The sequence below is a fragment of the Marmota monax genome, unplaced genomic scaffold, assembly GCF_021218885.2.
Source record: "Marmota monax isolate L192 unplaced genomic scaffold, Marmota_monax_Labrador192_F-V1.1 WCK01_AAM20220418_F8-fsc00409, whole genome shotgun sequence".
Lineage (NCBI taxonomy): Eukaryota > Metazoa > Chordata > Mammalia > Rodentia > Sciuridae > Marmota > Marmota monax.
Genome location: NW_026693620.1, coordinates 526,316 through 546,629, shown reverse-complemented (window position 1 = coordinate 546,629; position 20,314 = coordinate 526,316). Strand labels below are relative to the sequence as shown.

At 36.9% G+C, this 20,314-nt stretch overlaps 2 protein-coding genes across 11 annotated transcripts; one reads left to right on the top strand and one right to left on the bottom strand.

Moving 5' to 3' along the window:
* The first annotated feature begins 2,654 nt into the window (after positions 1-2,654).
* Positions 2,655-3,096, top strand: LOC124103160 (protein FAM136A-like). Its single transcript, XM_046459659.1, is given in 3 exon segments — positions 2,655-2,727; positions 2,730-2,756; positions 2,759-3,096. Coding segments are annotated over 3 exon segments (438 nt in total).
* Positions 3,097-12,700: 9,604 nt separating this feature from the next.
* Positions 12,701-19,253, bottom strand: LOC124103179 (olfactory receptor 8G50-like). Of its 10 annotated transcripts, none has more exons than XM_046459690.1 (4): positions 18,652-19,250; positions 17,063-17,067; positions 14,793-14,823; positions 12,701-12,992 (listed from the first exon to the last, which is right to left on the bottom strand). In XM_046459690.1, exons 1-4 carry the CDS (start codon positions 19,248-19,250, stop codon positions 12,701-12,703), a joined length of 927 nt encoding a protein of 308 aa, XP_046315646.1. The 10 variants fall into 10 exon arrangements, with proteins under 10 accessions (XP_046315646.1, XP_046315642.1, XP_046315643.1 ...); XM_046459686.1 differs by lacking the exons at positions 14,793-14,823; positions 17,063-17,067 and adding exons at positions 16,372-16,412; positions 17,938-17,947 and having other exon boundaries at positions 12,701-12,987; positions 18,656-19,250; XM_046459687.1 differs by lacking the exons at positions 14,793-14,823; positions 17,063-17,067 and adding exons at positions 16,372-16,412; positions 17,897-17,906 and having other exon boundaries at positions 12,701-12,987; positions 18,656-19,250.
* Between the last annotated feature and the right edge of the window lie 1,061 nt (positions 19,254-20,314).

The window sequence follows — 20,314 nt, the reverse complement described above, 5'->3', positions numbered from 1 at the left end:
AAATCAATGACAAAATTTAAAAAATAGAAGCTACTTCAACACCTGATGATGAAATAACATGCTATTTAGTGATGAATAGGTAGTAAAAAAAAATCAGGGAGAAAATTAAAAAAAAATTAGAGGTAGATGAGAACATCAATAAAACATAAAAATCTCTGGGAAAGGCTGAGTGCAATACTAGGAGGAAATTTTATTGCATTGAGCTCATTCATTAAAAGAAGAAAAAGTCAACAAATAAAAAGACCTAACATTACATCTCAAATCCCTGGAAAAAGAACAGATTAACACCAAAAGCAGTAGAAGACAGAAAATAATTAAAATTAAAGCTAAATTTAATGAAATTAAAACAAAAAAAAAATTGAAAAAATTAACAAAACAAAAAAAGCAGGTTCTGTGAAAAACTAAATTAAATTAATAAAACTTCAATGAGTCTAATGAAAAGAAGGAGAGATAAAACTCAAATTACTAAAATTTGTGATAAAAAGGGAATATAGTGAACATATCTGAAATACAGAAGATAATTAGAAACTATTTTGAAAATTTATACTCTAATAAAATAGAAAATCTCAAAGACATCAACAAATTTCTAGAGACATATGACCTACCTGAATTGAATGAGGGTGTCATACATCATTGAAACAGATCAATTTCAAGTAATGAAATAGCAAATGCCATCAAAAGTCTACCAATCAAGAAAAGCCCAGGAACAGAGGCATTTTCAGCCAACTTCTACAAGACCTTCAAAGAAGAATTAACACTAATACTCCTTAAATTAATCCATGAAATAGAAAAAAGAAAACTTTCTAAACTCATTCTATGAGGCTAATATCACCCAGATACCAAAACCAGACAAAGACAAATCAAGGAAAGAACATTTCAGACCCATATCCTTGATAAACATAGAGGCAAAAATTCTCAATAAAATTCTGGCAAATCTCCATACTGCTTTCCATAGTGGTTGCATCAATTTGCAGGCTCACCAGCAATGCATGAGTGTATCTTTTCCACCACATCCTTGCCAACATTTGTTTTTTTGTTGCCTTGTATTCTTGATGATTACCACTCTGATAGGAGTCAGATGAAATCTTAGAGTTGTTTTGATTTTCATTTCTCTAATTGTTAGAGATGTTGAACACTTTTTTCATATATTTGTTGATCAATTTTATTTCTTCTTCTGTGAAGTGTCTGTTCAGTTCCTTAGCCCACTTATCAATTGAGTTATTTATTATTTGTGTGTGTTAAGGTTTTTGAGTTCTTTATATATCCTCGATATTAATGCCTTATCAGAGGTGAATGTGGTAAAGATTTTCTCTGAATCTGTAGGCTTTATCCTCACTTTATTAATTGTTTTCTTTGCTGAGAAAAAGTATTTTAATTTGAATTCATCCTATTTATTAATTCTTGATGTTACTTCTTGAGCTTTAGGAGTCTGTTAAGGAAGACTGAGGCTAGGCCAATATGGTGAAGATTTGGGCCTATTTATTTTTTCTATTAGGCACAGTATCTCTGTTCTAGTGTCTAATCTTTGATCCACTTTGAGTTGATTTTTTTTTTGCAGGGTGAGAGATAAAGGTTTAATTTGATTTTGCTATATATGGATTTCCAGTTTTGCTAACACCATTTATCGAATAGACTATCTTTTCTCCAGTGAATATTTCTGGGACTTTTGTCTACTATGACATAACCATATTTATGTGGGTTTGTCTCTATGTCCTCTATTCTGTACCATTGGTATATATGTCTATTTTGGTGCCAATATCATGTTGGTTTTATTACTACTGCTTTGTAATATAGTTTAAGAGCTGGTATTGTGATGCCTCCTGTTTCACTTTTCTTGCTAAGAATTGCTTTAGATATACTGGATCTCTTATTTTTCCAAATAACCATTTGACCCAGCTATCCCACTCCTTGATTTATACCCAAAGGACTTAAAATCAGTATACTATAGTGACACAGGCACATCAATGTTTATAGCAGCTCAATTCACAATAGCTAGACTATGGAACCAACTCAGGTGTCCCTCAGTAGATAAATGGATAAAAAAGTGTGGTATATATACTCAGTGGAATATTACTTTAAAAGAAGAGTGAAATTATGCCATTTGCTAGTAACTGGTTGGAGTTGGAAAATATCATGCTAAGTGAAATAAGCCAATCCAAAAAACAAGGCTGAATGTTTTTTCTAACATGCAGATGGTAATTCACAATAAGGCGGGGGGTGGGGGTGGGAGTGGGGGCGGGGAACTAGGGAAGAATAACATTACCTTAGATTAAATAGAGGGAAGTGATGTGAGGGGAGAGGAGGGGATATGGGGATAGGAAAGATAGTAGAATGAAACAGACATTATTACTGTATGTATGTATGTGACTACATGACCAATATGATTCTGCAACATATACATACAGAAAAATGAGAAATTATATCCCATCTATGTGTGATATATCAAAGTCCATACATGCATTCTACTGTCATGTGTAATTAATTAAAACAAATAAAAAAATAAAGAAAAAATTCTGGAAATTGCATACAAAATATATTAGAAAGAGTGTACCATGATCAAGTGGTGTTCATACCAGAGATGCAGGGTTGATCCAGCATGCAGAAATCAATAAACATAGTACAGGGGTGCCCGCACAGAGTTGGGCAGGGTTATCATGGCGGAGGTGCAGCAGCTCTGGGTGCAGGAGGCAGTGGACTCCATGGTGAAGAGTGTGGAGAGGGAGAACATCAGAAAATGCAGGGCCTCAAGTTCCGGTGCACGCCAGCTGCTGTGAGGACAGCCAGGCTTCCATGCAGCAAGTACACCAGTGCATTGAGCACTGCCATGCACTTCTGGCTCAAGCCCAGGCTTTGGTAACCAGTGAATTGGAGAAGTTCCAGGAGCACCTGGCCCGGTGTACCATGCATTGCAATGACAAAGCCAAAGATTCAATAGATGCTGGGAATAAAGAGCTCCAGGTGAAGCTGCAACTGAACAATTGTGTGACCAAGTGTGTGGATGACCACAGGCAACTCATCCCAACTATGACCAAGAAGATGAAAGAGTCTCTCATCCACTGGGAAATAAAAGTTCTTGCCAGTGGCCATTGGGGCTGAGAGCAGGAATCTATTTAAAAAGGAATGGGAATTTTTAGTTTTTTAAGCAAAGTTTATATGAATGAAGAAACTAAGGATGGCAGCAAGTTTAAGGCATATATCACTTGACTCTAGACACTGGTTCCTTTGTGTCTTGATCCAAGAAAGTGAAATGGGGAAAAAAATGGTGCTAAAATTTGAGTGAAAGAATGGGAAAGCCTTTTAGAGCCTAAATTTTACATGGCAAGTGGTTATCCTGACAGTAGAAAGCTCCCTTGTACCAAGCCAGAGCCCTCTAAGGTACCAGATTCTTACAACAAGGATGGCAGGTTCTTCCAGACTGCCAGGGACCTGGTAGATTTTGAGAAGAGGTGTTTTTTGTTTGTTGCCAACCTCCTGTTTACCAGAAGTAACATACCATTTTCCATAAGCTGTAAAACAAAATCCAGGAGATCACTAATCTAGGAGGGAAAAGGTTTCCAGGTCTTTATTTTCTTTGGTAGTTTTTTATATACAAGGCATGAAGTGGACTTAAGATGTGAATCTGAGAGGGAGAATAGTTTAAATAAGAACTTGGAAAGCTTCCTTGTATATATCCTTTATGGCCATCAAGATATGGATTTTTTTGACATTTTTATTGCATCTCTCAGCTGGGAGACCACTGCAAAAACATAAGAGGCAATGGCACATTAAGTATGGGAAGCAGAGCTTCTTCTACCAGCATATGAGCCTTGAGGCATTCTGCAGCAAAGTGACCTCTTTAAGAGAAAGGAACTTTGATTGTGATACATATACCAGTATCTGGAAATAGTAAAACGTGACTGTTCACTAGCTAAGGGAATTGTGAAGTACTGTCCTTGGAAGAAAAAAAAAAAACAGCTTTTCATAGAAGAGAATGGAACAGAAGCCTAAATCCAGCATTGCTTACTTAGTTCCCTGAATTAACAGAGCCTTATTGAGATAATCCCCTGGCAACAGGAAAGTTAAAAAGTAAACAGCTTGGGCAATGAAAAACTGTGACACACATTCTAGCAAAGGAGGGACACCCCACACAGAACCCTTTACCATTTATCCTGGGGCCTTTGCAACATGCAATATTCCTGCCCCAGCATGGCACCTTATCTTCTGGATAAGGAGCATGTTGTCTTTTTTACAAATTTATTACTTAAAATGATAATATAGCCTGTCTGTTTGCTCTGTCAAGGCTGTAATATATTTTCCTAGTGATTTGGTTTTAAAATAAATAGTTTCATTATAAAAAAATAAAAAAATAAACATAGTACATCATATCAATAGACTTAACAAGAAGAATCATATGATCATCTCAATAGATGTAAAGAAAGCATTTGACAAAATACAGCACCCTGTTATGTTCAAAACACTAGAAAAACTAGGGATAGTAGGAACATATCTCAACATCATAAAAGCTATATATCCTAAACCCAAGGACAACATAATTCTAAGCATTTCCTCTGAAAACTGGAACAAGACAAAGATACCCTCTTTCATCACTTTTATTCAACAATGTTCTTGAAACTCTAGCCAGAACAATTAGAAGAAAGAAATTAAAGGGATATAAATAGGTAAAGAAGAACTCAAACTATCACTATTTGCTGATGACATGTTTATATACTTAGAAGATACAAAAAATTCTATGAGAAAACTTCTAGAATTAGTAAATAAGTTCAGCAAAGTAGCAGAATATAAATTCAGCACCCACAAATCAAACACATTCCGATATACCCATGATGAATCCACTTGCAAGAGAAATTAGAAAAACTGCCCCATTCACAATAGCCTCAAAAAAAAAAAAAAAAACAGTACTTGAGAATCAATCTAAATAAAGAGGTAAAAGACCTCTACAATGAAAACTACAGAATACTAAAGAAAGAAATTAAAGAAGATGTTTGATGGAAACGTCTCCCATGATCCTGGATAGGCAGAATTCATATTGTCAAAATGGCCATACTATCAAGTGTTATTCATATTTAACGCAATTCCTATTAAAATCCCAACAATGTTCTTCAAAGAAATAGAAAAAGCAATCATGAAATTCATTTAGAAAAATAAAAGACCCAGAATAGCCAAAGCAGTCCTTAGCAAGAAAAGTGAAGCAGGAGGCATCACAATACCAGAACTTAAACAATACTACAGAGCTATAGTAACAAAAACAGCATGATATGGCAAAACAAACAACAACAACAACAAAAAAACAGACATGTAGACCAATATTAAGGGATAGAAGACACAGAGGGAAACCTAGACAAATACAGTTATCTCATATTAGACAGAGTTGCCAAAAACATTAACTGGAGAAAAGATAGCCTATTCAACAAACGGTTCTGGGAAAAAAATGGAAAGCCACATGTAACAAAATAAAATTAAATCTCTCTCTCCTTTCCTGCACAAAAATGAACTCAAAATGGATCAAAGACTTAGACACTAGAACAGACACCCTGTATCTACTAGAAGCTAAAGTAGGCCCAAATCTTCACCATGTCTGTCTAGGATCTAACTTCCTTAACAAGACTCTTAAAGCACAAGAAGTAAAATCAAGAATCAGTAAATGGGATGGATTCAAACTACAAATCTTTTTCTCAGGGAAAAAAAATCAATAAGGTGACGAGAGAGCCTACAGATTGGGAGAAAACCTTTACCACCTCAGATAAAGCATTAATATGTTCACCATCTCTAGCAAATAGAGAAATGCAAATCAAAACTACTCTAAGATTTCATCTCACTCCTGTCAGAATAGCAATCATCAATAATATAGTCAGCAGTAAGTTTTGGCAAGGATGTTGGGTAAAAGGTACACTCATATGTTGCTGTTGGGACTCATATGTTGTTGGTGCAACAGTATGAGGATTCCTCAGAAAACTGGGAATGGAATTACCATTTGACCCAGCTATCCCACTCCTTAGTTTATATCCAAATGACTTAAAATCAGCATACTACAGGGACACAGCCACATCAATGTTTATAGCAGCTCAAATCACAATAGCTAAACTGTGGAACCAACCTAGATGCCCTTCAATAGACGAATGGATAAAAAAAAAAAAACATGATATATATATTTGATGGAATATTACTCAGCTTTAAGAAGAATGAAATTATAGCATTTGCTGGTAAATAGATGGAGTTGGAGGATATCATGCTAAGTGAAATAAACCAATTCCCAAAAAACAAAGACTGAATGTTTTCTCTAATATGCAGATGCTAATTCACAATAAGGCGGGTGGGGGGCACTAAAGAAGTATAGCATTATCTTAGATTAGGTAGAGGGAAATGAAGGGAGGGGAGGGGAGGGGATGTGGGGATAAGAAAAATAGTAGAATGAACAGACATTATTTCTTTATTTATATATGTGAATGCATGACCAATATGATTCTGCAACATGTACACTCAGAAAAATGAGAAATTATACCTCATCTATGTATGATATGTCAAAGTGCATAAATATATTCTACTGTCATGTATAACTAAGACATATTAAAAAATAATAAAAATGTTATTAAAAATGATTAACATATGGCATTAAATGAAGTACATTAGTAGCTGGGGTTATGATACATGAGTAGAGCAATGTAGCATGCAATAAGTCCTGGATATAATCCTTAGCACCAGAAATAAAATAAGATAATGTGGGAAAGTGAATGTGACTGTTTTTATTTTTATTTTTTAATATGGCTACTGGAAAATTTTAAATTACATATTCATCTAGCATTGTTTTTATATAGGAAAATACCATTCTTGAGCAAAGCATCAAAGTATAATTTATTAACCATTTCAAGATAAGGTAAGGACCATCAAGTTCTCACAAGGACTCCTTGCAAACAAAGCATGTCCAACTGGTGTTTCCTTTTCCATGGTAACACAGCTAACAGATCCAGTGAAGGGGAGACTTGGTTCATCTGAATTTCAAGAAGGAAATTGAATGTTTCTTAGTGATGATATAATAGACAAAGTGTAGTCTAGTTGGAAACTCATAGCATTGAATAATGATTTGATTTCAAAACCATAACTGTGAACACAAGTAGATCTGAACTTTTCAGCAGTCCACATTTTCAATCATGATTTTACTCAGAATATAGACCCAAGTTTTTCCACTTGTTAATGATAGAAGTGAGAAATAAAATTTTAGAAAAAAAATCCTGGTCTCCAACAACCTCTGAACAATGAGTTGAAATTATCCATAAAAAGCATAATAGCATCAACAATAAGTAGTGGAAATAAAGGTCAAAAACTGGTTATAGTTAGTTGTTTATTCTCAAATATATGACAAGAGAAGTTATGGATTTAAGAGCAGTTTGCATGTGAAAATCAGTTTGGTTATTTACAAATAAGCAAATGAGCATAATTGAAGCATTATTAGTGGAGGTAACAGGATTATAGGAGAAAATATTTTAGAAACTGTATTTTGAGAATCAATGTGATCTTTGTTTTAAGAATGGCAGAACAAGCATGAGTTTCCTTGGGGTTTTGGTATAAGACTTCCTCTTATGGAAGAATTGAAGGAACTGTATATTCTGGTCTGAAATGAGGCTGATCAGAGAGGACATGACAGCTGTTTCAAATTTAAAATATCATGAGGACTGAGGATGTAGCTCAGTGTTTAAGTGCTTGCCTAGCATGCATGAGGACTGGGTTTAATGTCCAGCCATACACACACAGAGAATAAAAGAAAGAAAAAGAGATCATGGTATAAAAAAGTAATTTTACTTGATCTGCTGGCTCCAAAAACTAAAGATTTTAGGAGAAGTGAGTAAAAACTCATAGCCAACAATATTCTGTTCCATGGCTATGGTTTTATTTTGAGCATTATGACCAGAATCTGAATAATTGTGCTTCAGTTCCCCCTCAATCATGTGTGAGAAGACTAACTTTGGGGGCAAATCATTTAACTTCTGTATGAATTAGTTTTGTCTCATAAAATCTGGTTATTGGTATTTCCTCATGCCTAATTCTTTGGAGAGTAAAAGAAAAACAAAAAGAACATGCATATACTTGTGAAATATAAAGCAAGTATGTATTAACCTAACTCTTTAATCATCATCAGGTTAATCTTTGTTTGGAGTTTCTAGCAGCAATACAATAGTTAATTGGATTTAAAACTTAAGACCTTTCAAGATGCCGTGTATTATTACCCAGGTGCACATGGCCTGCCATTATGCCTTGAAAGTGAAAGCATTAGAGAGAGGCCAGTTAATTCCATCTAGCAGCAGTTTGAGGCTGGCCAGTGAGGAGGGAATGATGATCCTTGCATGCTATGGGGGCAGCTTCCTGCCTTAACCCAGAGTCTTCAGATAAGTCTCTATCTATTGTGCAGCATGTTGACTCCTCTGGCTGAGAAATTGTCTGGCTGTACTTTGGCTACTTGACTAGGGAAAGAACAGGAAGATGAAGTGGGAGCTTTGGAAAGGAAGGCCATGGCCTGGATTCACATCCGTGCAGGTAGGAGCACAATTTGAGGATCCTTTCCTTCCTTCCTTGGAAAACATCCATATTCCCAGGTGCTACTGCTCCTGGGAATTGCAAAAGGGATGCAGAGTGGCACTTACTCTCTCCTCTCTCTCAGTGGGAAGGGGAGAGTTGGGTGGGTTTCCACAACCAGTTGTCACCTGTGTAAAGCTCTTTCCATGTTTGATTTTCTTCTTGTCACTTGGGTACACTCTGTTGCAAACAAAGGGCCTGATTGTCAGGCCAGATTCAGGTTTGCCAGAAATCAGATCCTTCAGCTGCCAGCCCCTTGCCATGGCTGAACGTGGTTCCTTCCTCTATATTTTGTTTGCTGCTGGTATAGGGGCTGGTTCTTCCCCATGCAGGGGATGTGGAATGAACCTGACATAAATTTCCTAGGTACATGTATAAATACAGGTAAGGAAAAGCCTTGGTCTTTCAATTAACCTCTTCCTTAGATTCCTTCAGGGAAAGGGCATTAAGTGTTCAACAATCACTAGATGTTTTTCTCACCCTCTGTAAAATATTTTTGCCCAGCACAACCTTGTGCAGCACAACTTTCAGTTTAGTTGAGAAGTGTCTTTGATCTAAAAACTTTCTTTACCCAGACATGCCTCAGTCCTCCTAAAAATGTAGGTTTCTTTAATTCCTTATCCCTTCACTGTGTTTGTGGAGGGACATTCTCCCTTGTGCCTCTGGCCATGGCCAGGGCTGTAGCCCTGAGGATTTCTTCCTTATTTTATTATATCCAACTCTGGATTCTCTAATCTGTTTCGAGTGTTCATTATTAAATTCCAGTGAAGTCCTCTCTATTTTTGTTTATTCACCCACCTTGTGGAGAAGATGCACATTTGCTTTTCTTGGTTTCACAGCATAGAGCAAGCAGCCAAGGAAGTGGCCTCTCTATTCTGCCATCTTGAAACCCCCTTGATTCTTCTTGAGTGCCTGAGAACTCTTGGTCATTCACTCTTCCATAGCAAAGTCTGCAGTGATTCTCCAGAAGCCTTTGGTTTCAGACTGGGGTAGTATTATTGATCCCTCTTGTTTTGAGGCTTCAGCATCTTGGACTGTACAGCTACTGGTTCCTACATCTGGAAACCAGCTGATAGTCAGTGTATAATATCCAGTTTCTGTAAGCCAATCTAATAAAACCCCTTTTATAATCATACCTTCTATTGCTTCTGTTCTTCTAGAGAACCCTGACTAATGCTGGGAGGGAGGGGAGATAGGTACATAAAAGACAGTGGAATGAACCTGACATAAATTTCCTAGGTACATGTATAAATACAGGTAAGGAAAAGCCTTGGTCTTTGAATTAACCTCTTTCTTAGATTCCTTCAGGGAAAGAGCATTAAGTGTTCAACAATCACTAGATGTTTTTCTCACCCTCTGTAAAATACTTTTGTCCACAGCAAGTGTAAAGTCTTTATTTCAGCCTTTATCTCTACTGATCAGGAAAGGCTTGAACAGTGTGGCACTTTCTCATTCTCTGGGGTTCTACAACGGGCTTGTCTCTTCCAAGATGCTCAATGCAATCAATAGTGCTTCCATACCTGGGAGTAAACATTGTACAGAGAAATCAGGGTTTCTCCCTTTGAGAGGGAAGTAACACAAAGTAGATTTGGGGGTCATTCTTTGGTAAGGAGCAACCAAATTTTCAATCTCAATGTGTAGACACTAACATTTCGAGGACCACAGGAGATATAGGAACTCAGAATGAGGGAACTCTGAGGGATGCATTTGTAAAGGGAGACTAATCTGAATGACTCAAGAGTCCTATTTAGTCCTATTTAGTTGGGGGGCATCAATTTAAGTTGGTGGCCAACAACTTTGAGGTACACAGGGTATCAAAGGATGCCTTGTTCTGGTTCAGACAGTGGAGGGGTGCTTAGGGACACCTTCTCCCCCCTTCACTTTCAGATAGATAACACACCATCTGACACGTGTACTTATGCCATGAAATTCCTTTGACCTTCAAATCTTGGGAAAAGATGACTAATATTTTCTGTTCCCAAGCTTGGCCCAAATACTACTTGGAGGAAAGGGAGAGATAACTCTTAAGGGAATATAAACTATAACTTTGTTTTACAGCTAGACTTGAATGAGCAATTGCCCAAAGCAATTCAAGACCAGACCAAAAAAAAAAAAAAAAAAGTGTCACATTTAAATTTTAGTTGCTCTGGGACCTAAACAGCTATCTTATTCTTTTCTTTTTTTGAGGTTGGGGGGCATCAATTTAAGACCTACAGACCTTCCCAACCTTTTCTATAAGCAGGTTTGGTCTACATTTGCTAGAATTATTATCTAGACCTAAGTGACAGAAAGTTAGGGATCTCTACTAAATAGAGAGGTAATGCCAATAGAGAGATATTTATAAACATCAGATGGCATTAGATACCTTAACTACATCATATGGGGACATCTGTGGCTTTATAAAAACTAAATGTTGTATATATGTTTCTAACAACTCTGCTGATGTTTCTAAAGTCTTAACTGGCCTCTACTCACAAATCAGTGGCATATGAATACCACCTAGAGCATTAATGAGTTACCATCTTCATGGCTTTAAGAGGCCAGCCAATAATACTGATTACTTTCATGATAATTGTTTACAAAAAATGCTTTGTTGTCTTATTTTTCCTTAGCATGATTGTTGCCCTGTGTACATCTCATCCAGTCACTCACCAGCTATCATCATGGACCTCTGGACTATCTTGAAGCTAAATACCCTTGACTCTCCATGCCCCTTCTAATGGAGAACAAGAACTTTGAGTTTTATTCCTCTAGATGTCACCCCTTTTCAGCAGGAAGTATCCAGAATGAGTTGACATCTATATACCCTAAAAGAATTTAGGGGCCAAAAGTCCTTGAGTGGGGAATAGATACAGATAGATGAGAATGATGGGAACATGAAGTTAAGAAAGTTTCTGTAAAATGAACCTATTGTACTGACTTCCCACAGGCTTTCTTTTGCTGAAACACATAATGACTATAGCCCCACCTGGCCAGAGGGGATTGAATATGTCACATTCCTCAACAAACTGAAGCAGGGGGTGAAGGTCTGTTAGTGTATATATTGAGTGATTAGAGTTGAGACAGGTTGATGACTGGTTATTACTGATTATCAAACAGAAAAGACAATGGGTTGCTTAAAGCTTACTTCTGGGAACACACTTCCCAGCTCACTGGGTTGCTAACAATTACCCCCTGTGCTCTTGTCCTTTCCTGACCTTAGGCCGAAACATGAACATAAAGAGAAGGTGAGGACTTCTGGGGTCTATAAAAGACCAAGACGAGGGGCTGGGGTTATGGCTCAGTGGTAGAGCAGTCGCCTGCGTGTGCAAGGCCCTGGGTTTGATCCTCAGCACCACATAAAAATAAATAAAAGTTACTGTGTACAACTACAAAAAAATAAATATTAAAAAAAGAAGAAGACCAAGACAAACCCAGAATCATGAACAACCAGTTTTGGGTCTCTTTCTCTTTGGAGAAGCCTGTTGGTATCTCTTTTCTTAAATAAAATATTCTTTCTGTGCTTGCCTTGGCATTTCTCAGATGTTGAATCTTCCACACCTGTGGAAAATGTACCTGTTTCTGATCTCCAAGACTGGTGTCACTATTGTTATTTCCCACATAGAAATAATATCATCACACTTTATGTGCCTTCCTATCCCTTAATATAGTGCTCTATACTTTGTAAGAATTAGAGGTTATGTTTTGTATATTCCAAGTAGTTAAAATTGTTTATTTTAGGTAACAATTTAGAAAATTCTTGCTAAGAAACTTACATAAAGTATTAATAATATCAAAGAATAATGAAGATATGTATTGCCTGATTTAATGTAAATGAATTTTGCCCAAACAGACTTATGTTCCAAACACATAAAATATGAGCAATATTTTATATTTGGAAGAATTTGAAAAATGTTTTCAAATATCTGGAGGTGATAGAGGTTATTCATAGTAGATGGAGTCTGGGGTTTCCCAGTGGGGTGCTGTCCTCAATGTATCTGATCCTGTGAATCCAGTCCTGTTCTTGGCACCTTTCCTCCAAATAATGAAGTGCTAGCAACCTCTCACGCCTTGTGAAAAACCCATCAGTGTTTCAGAATTGCTTCCTTACTAAATCTGTACAAATCAAAAGTTTTTGCTAAACAATAATACTCTTTCACAAACTTTTATTTCCAAGAAGTTTACTTAGGGCCACTTTGACATCTTTATTCCTTAGGCAGTAGATCAGAGGGTTCAGCATGGGCACAATAATAGTGTAAAAGACAGAGGACACTTTTCCTTGGTCCATGGAGCCAACTGATAATGGCTGCAGGTACATGAATGCTAGAGAACCAAAGAAGAGAGCAACAGCTAAGACGTGGGAGCTGCAGGTGCTGAAGGCTTTGTACGTGCCCTCAGTGGAGCAAATGTGCAGGATGCTGGCTATGATGAAGATGTAGGATGGGGAACTGTGACCACGGATGGAACAGGCCAGCGGCACGCAGAGGGGCAGAGCCACCGCCCGCGCCTGCAAGGTAGGCGGACCTGCTACCGACCGGCAGAACAGGCCCAGCAGCCTGCCAGCATGGTAGGCAAATTGCCCCAATTGGAGGAGGGGCAGAGCCACCGCCCGCGCCTGCGAGGGAGACTTTGCAACTATACAAGAACAATATAAATATACAGGGGGAAAATTCAATAGCACAACAGTTTCACCAAGCAGAAAGAAATGCGAGCAGTATGAAAAGACAAGGAAAGAAAGGACAACAAGCAATGCAGGTCAACTCAACGTTAGAAGAGGTAATATCTGCAGCAGATGGAATGTCAGATAAAGAATTCAGGATATACATGCTTCAGATGATCTGGAGTCTCAAGGAAGACATTAGACAGCAAAATCAGACAATGAAAGATCACTTCGACAATGAATTACACAAACAAATCCAGGCAGCAAAAGATCAACTATACAGGGAGATAGAGGTTATAAAAAACAAACAAACAGAAATCCTAGAAATGCAGGAAGCAATAAACCAACTTAAAAACTCAATTGAGAATACTACCAGCAGAGTAGAACACTTAGAAGATAGAACATCAGACAATGAAGACAAAGTATTTCAACTTGAAAAGAACATAGACAGCTCAGCAAGACTATTAAGAAACCATGAGCAGAACATCCAAGAAATATGGGATAACATAAAGAGACCAAACTTAAGAGTCATTCAGATACAGGAAGGGATAGAGGTTCAAACCAAAGGAATGAGCAATCTATTCAATGAAATAATATGAGAAAACTTCCCAGACTTGAAGAATGAGACAGAATCCCAAATCCTAGAAGCCTACAGGATGCCGAATGTGCAAAATCATAAGAGATCCACACCTAGACACATTATAATGAAGATGCCCAACATACAGAATAAGGAGAGAATTTTAAAAGCTACAAGAGAAAGGAAGTAGATTACATTTAGGGGTAAGCCAATCAGGATAACAGCTGATCTTTCAACACAGACTCTGAAAGCTAGAAGATCCTGGAATAACATATTTCAAACACTGAAAGATAATGGGTTCCAACCAAGAATTGTGTATCCAGCGAAATTAAGCTTCAGGATGGAAGATGAAATTAAAACCTTCCACGATAAACAAAAGTTAAAAGAATTTGCAGCTAGAAAACCATCTCTTCAAAACATCCTCGGCAAAACATTACAGGAAGAGGAAATGGAAAATAACAATGAAAACCAACAGTGGGAGGTAGGACAATAAAGGGGGAAAAATAATCAAAGAGAAAAACAAACCATGTTTAGTAACAGAAATAAACAAATATGGCTGGAAGAACAACCCATATCTCAATAACCCTAAATGTCAATGGCTTAAACTCACCAATTAAGAGACACAGGCTAGTAGAATGGATCACAAAACAAGACCCAACTATATGCTGCCTACAGGAGACGCATTTGATAGGAAAAGACATACATAGGCTGAAGGTGAAAGATTGGGAAAAATCATATCACTCATATGGACTTTGGAAACAAGCAGGAGTGTCCATACTCATATCAAATAAAATATATTTCAAGCCAAAGTTAATGAAAAGGGATAAAGAGGGACACTACATACTGCTCAAGGGAACCATACACCAACAAGACATAACAATCATAAATATATATGCCCCAAACAATGGTGCAGCTATGTTCATCAAACAAACTCTTCTCAAGTTCAAGAGTCTAATAGACCACCATACAATAATCATGGGAGACTTCAACACACCTCTCTCACCACAGGACAGATCTTCCAAACAAAAGTTGAATAAGGAAACTATAGAACTCAATAACACTATTAATAACCTAGACTTAATTGACATATATAGAATATACCACCCAACATCAAGCAGTTACACTTTTTTCTCAGCAGCACATGGATCCTTCTCAAAAATAGATCATATATTATGTCACAGGGCAACTCTTAGACAATATAAAGGAGTAGAGATAATACCATGCATCTTATCTGATCATAATGGAATTAAACTGAAAATCAACGATAAAAGAAGGAAGGAAAAATCATGCATCACTTGGAGAATGAACAATAGGTTACTGAATGATCAATGGGTTATAGAAGACATCAAGGAGGAAATTAAAAAATTCTTAGAGATAAATGAAAACACAGACACAACATATCGGAATCTATGGGACACATTGAAAGCAGTTCTAAGAGGAAAATTCATTGCTTGGAGTTCATTCCTTAAAAAAAAAAAAAAAACAACAAATAAATGATCTCATACTTCATCTCAAAATCCTAGAAAAAGAAGAGCAAAACAACAGCAAAAGAAGTAGAAGGCAAGAAATCATTAAAATCAGAGCTGAAATTAATGAAATTGAAACAAAAGAAACAATTGAAAAAATTGACAAAACTAAAAGTTGGTTCTTTGAAAAAATAAATAAAATTGACAGACCCTTAGCCATGCTAATGAAGAGAAGAAGAGAGAGAACTCAAATTACTAGCATAAGGGATGAAAAAGGCAATATCACAACAGACACTTCAGAAATACAGAAGATAATTAGAAATTATTTTGAATCCTTATACTCCAATAAATTAGAAGATAGTGAAGGCATCGATAAATTTCTTAAGTCATATGATCTGCCCAGATTGAGTCAGGAGGATATAGACAACCAAACAGACCAATATCAATTGAGGAAATAGAAGAAACCATCGAAAGACTACCAACTAAGAAAAGCCCAGGACCGGATGGGTATACAGCAGAGTTTTACAAAACCTTTAAGGAGGAACTAATACCAATACTTTTCAAGCTAGTTCAGGAAATAGAAAAAGAGGGAGAACTTCCAAATTCATTCTACGAGGCCAACATCACCCTGATTCCTAAACCAGACAAAGACACTTCAAAGAAAGAAAACTACAGACCAATAACTCTAATGAACCTAGATGCAAAAATCCTCAATAAAATTATGGCGAATCGGATACAAAAACATATCAAAAAAATTGTGCACCATGATCAAGTAGGATTCATCCCTGGGATACAAGGCTGGTTCAATATACGGAAATCAATAAATGTTATTCACCACATCAATAGACTTAAAAATAAGAACCATATGATCATCTCGATAGATGTGGAAAAAGCATTCGACAAAGTACAGCATCCCTTTATGTTCAAAACTCTAGAAAAACTAGGGATAACAGGAACATACCTCAATATTGTAAAAGCAATCTATGCTAAGCCTCAGGCTAGCATCATTCTGAATGGAGAAAAACTGAAGGCATTCCCTCTAAAATCTGGAACAAGACAGGGATGCCCTCTCTCACCACTTCTGTTCAACATAGTTCTCGGAACACTGGCCAGAGCAATTAGACAGACGAAAGAAATTAAAGGCACAAAAATAGGAAAAGAAGAACTTAAATTATCACTATTTGCAGGTGACATGATTCTATACCTAGCAGACCCAAAAGGGTCTACAAAAAACTATTAGAGCTAATAAATGAATTCAGCAAAGTGGCAGGATATAAAATCAACACGCATAAATCAAAGGCATTCCTGTATATCAGTGACAAATCCTCTGAAATGGAAATGAGGACAACCACTCCATTCACAATATTCTCAAAAAAATAAAATACTTGGGAATCAACCTAACAAAAGAGGTCAAAGACTTATACAATGAAAACTACAGAACCCTAAAGAGAGAAATAGAAGAAGATCTTAGAAGATGGAAAAAATATACCCTGTTCACGGATAGGCAGAACTAACATCATCAAAATGGCGATATTACCAAAAGTTCTCTATAGGTTTAATGCAATGCCAATCAAAATCCCAATGGCATTTCTTGTAGAAATAGAGAAAGCAACCATGAAATTCATATGGAAAAATAAAAGACCCAGAATAGCAAAAATAATGCTAAGCAGGAAGTGTGAATCTGGTGGTATAGCAATACCAGACTTCAAACTATACTACAGAGCAATAGTAACAAAAACAGCATGGTACTGGTACCAAAACAGGCGGGTGGACCAATGGTACAGAATAGAGGACACAGAAACCAATCCAAAAAACTACAACTATCTTATATTTGATAAAGGGGCTAAAAGCATGCAATGGAGGAAGGATAGCAACTTCAACAAATTGTGCTGGGAAAACTGGAAATCCATATGCAACAAAATGAAACTGAATCCCTTTCTCTTGCCATGCACAAAAGTTAATTAAAAATGGATCAAGGAGCTTGATATCAAATCAGAGACATGCCGTCTGATAGAAGAAAAAGTTGGCTACGATCTACATACTGTGGGGTTGGGCTCCAAATTCCTTAATGGGACACCCATAGCACAAAAATTAATAACTAGAATCAACAAATGGGACTTACTCAAACTAAAAAGTTTTTTCTCAGCAAAAGAAACAATAAGAGAGGTAAATAGGGAGCCTACATCCTGGGAGCAAATCTTTACTCCTCACACTTCAGATAGAGCCCTAATATCTAGAGTATACAAAGAACTCAAAAAATTAGACAATAAGATAACAAATAACCCAATCAACAAATGGGCCAAGGACCTGAACAGACACTTCTCAGAGGAGGACATATAATCAATCAACAAGCACATGAAAAAATGCACACCATCTCTAGCAGTCAGAGAAATGCAAATCAAAACCACCCTAAGATACCATCTCACTCCAGTAAGATTGGCAGCCATTATGAAGTCAAACAACAACAAGTGCTGGTGAGGATGTGGGGAAAAGTGTACACTTGTACATTGCTGGTGGGACTTCAAATTGGTACAGCCAATTTGGAAAGCAGTATGGAGATTTCTTGGAAAGCTGGGAATGGAACCACCATTTGACCCAGCTATTCCCCTTCTCGGTCTATTCCCTAAAGACCTAAAAAGAGCATGCTACAGGGACACTGCTACATCGATGTTCATAGCAGCACAATTCACAATAGCAAGACTGTGGAACCAACCTAGATGCCCCTCAATAGACGAATGGATTTAAAAAAATGTGGCATTTATACACAATGGAGTATTACTCTGCATTAAAAAATGACAAAAAAAATCATAGAATTTGCAGGGAAATGGATGGCATTAGAGCAGATTATGCTAAGTGAAGCTAGCCAATCCCTAAAAAACAAATGCCAAATGTCTTCTTTGATATAAGGAGAGTAACTAAGAACAGAGTAGGGACGAGGAGCATGAGAAGAAGATTAACATTAAACTGGGATGAGAGGTGCGAGGGAAAGGGAGAGAGAAGGGAAATTGCATGGAAATGGAAGGAGACCCTCAGGGTTATACAAAATTTCATACAAGAAGAAGTGAGGGGAAAGAGGAAAATAAAACAAGGGGGAGAAATGATTGACAGTAGAGGGGGTAGAGAGAGAAGAGGGGAGGGGAGGGGAGGGGAGGGGAGGGGGGATAGTAGAGGATAGGAAAGGCAGCAGAATACAACAGACACTAGTATGGCAATATGTAAATCAATGGATGTGTAACTGATGTGATTCTGTAATTTGTATACGGGGTAAAAATGGGAGTTCATAACCCACTTGAATCAAAGTGTGAAATATGATATATCAAGAACTATGTAATGTTTTGAACAACCATGAATAAAAAAATTTTAAAAAAAGAAGATGTAGGATGGACATGGTTGCACTTGAGGACAGACCTATTACCTCATTTATAAATGTACTGGAGCAAGAGAGCTCTAGTAGAGGAAAGAGATCACAGAAATAATGGTTTATTATATCATCCTTACAGAAAAGCACTCTTAGCATGCAGATTGTGTTAACTGTGGCACGAATTAAGCCCATGCTGTACACTCCAACTACCATCCAGGAACAGACTTGATTAGACATGATAACATTGTAAAGCAAGGGGTTACAAATAGCAACATAGGGGTCATATGCCATTACAGACAACATGTGACACTTTGCAATTGTAAAAACAATGAAAAAGTAGAGTTGAGTCATGCATTCAGGGTAGGAGATGGTGTTTTTCTCCATCATGAAGTTCACCAGCATTTTGGGGGTAATCACAGTAGGTTGACAGAGGTCAATGAAGGAGAGACTGCTGAGCAGGTAGTACATAGTTGTGTGCAGACGAGAGCTGAGCCCAATCAGTGTGATCATGCCCAGGTTCCCCACCACTGTGAACACATAGACCTCTAGGAAGAGGAGGAAGAGGGGCAGCTGGTGCTCTGGTCTGTCTGTTAACCCAGCCAGGATGAACTCAGTCACTGTAGAACGATTTTCTTCTGCCATTGTCTTCTGAGAATTCTAAGTAGGAAGAGAAGAAAATTTTTGAAATATTTATTGTCCGATCACACAACAATATGTACAAGAGAGAATTCAAGTCTTTTTAGCAAAGTATCTCATTTTTTTCCCAGCCCTTCAACTGTGTCAGCTGTCAATGATACTGGAATCATAAGAATGTGTGACATGTCAATAAATATCATATAGAACTATCCCTATTTGTGTTATGTGCTTTAAAATATGTTTTTAGTAGAATCCAGTCTGAATACATAGGAAACCGTTTTGGTAACTGAGTTTTTGAGTATTTTCCATACCTCATGTGTAATATTCTCAAGTCCTCTGCAGAGCATATTCTTAAATTCTTTTTATGTTAAAACAACAATAGCATTTAAAAAAAACACAAACATGCTGAGATCATACATAATGATAGAAAACAGAAAGCTTTTCTTTCTAAAATAATGAGCTAGGCAAGATGCCCACTCTCTGCACGTTTATTCAACAACAGACTCAAGGTCTGGCTAGGGCAATCAGGAAAGAAAATAAAATTATAATAAATTAATATTGGAAAACAAGGAGTAACAGTATCTTACTTGTAAATGACATAATCTTGTGTATAGAAAATTCTATACGGAATCTACAAAATCTACAAAAAGAACTGCTGGGAGTAAATCAAAGTGAAGCAAGGTGGCAGAATACCAGATAAACTGAATAACTCAATTATATTTCTAAACATTTGCAGTGAGCAATCAAAATTTTTAAAATAACATGAACAATAAAATTAATAAGAATAAACTAAAAATTGAAACGTACTACATTTCACTTATGATTAAAAGATAATTTGAATGCAAAGAAAAATCTTCATAAATGAAAATACATCCAATTTCATTAATCAATGACTCAACCAGTGAAAACATCAGTACTACCCAGATGGATCTACAAATTTAGTGTCATTCCTCTCAAACTCCCAGCTCTGTCTTTTATGCCTGGACAGACCTTTATATTCAGTTCACTGTTGTGACTAAAAGACCTGACAAGAACAATTTCAGAGGAGATAAAATTTTATTTGGGGGCTC

Coding starts and splice junctions, on each gene's coding strand:
- LOC124103179 (XM_046459683.1), bottom strand. CDS start 19,250: ATGGCAGAAGAAAATCGTTCTACAGTGACTGAGTTCATCCTGGCTGGG.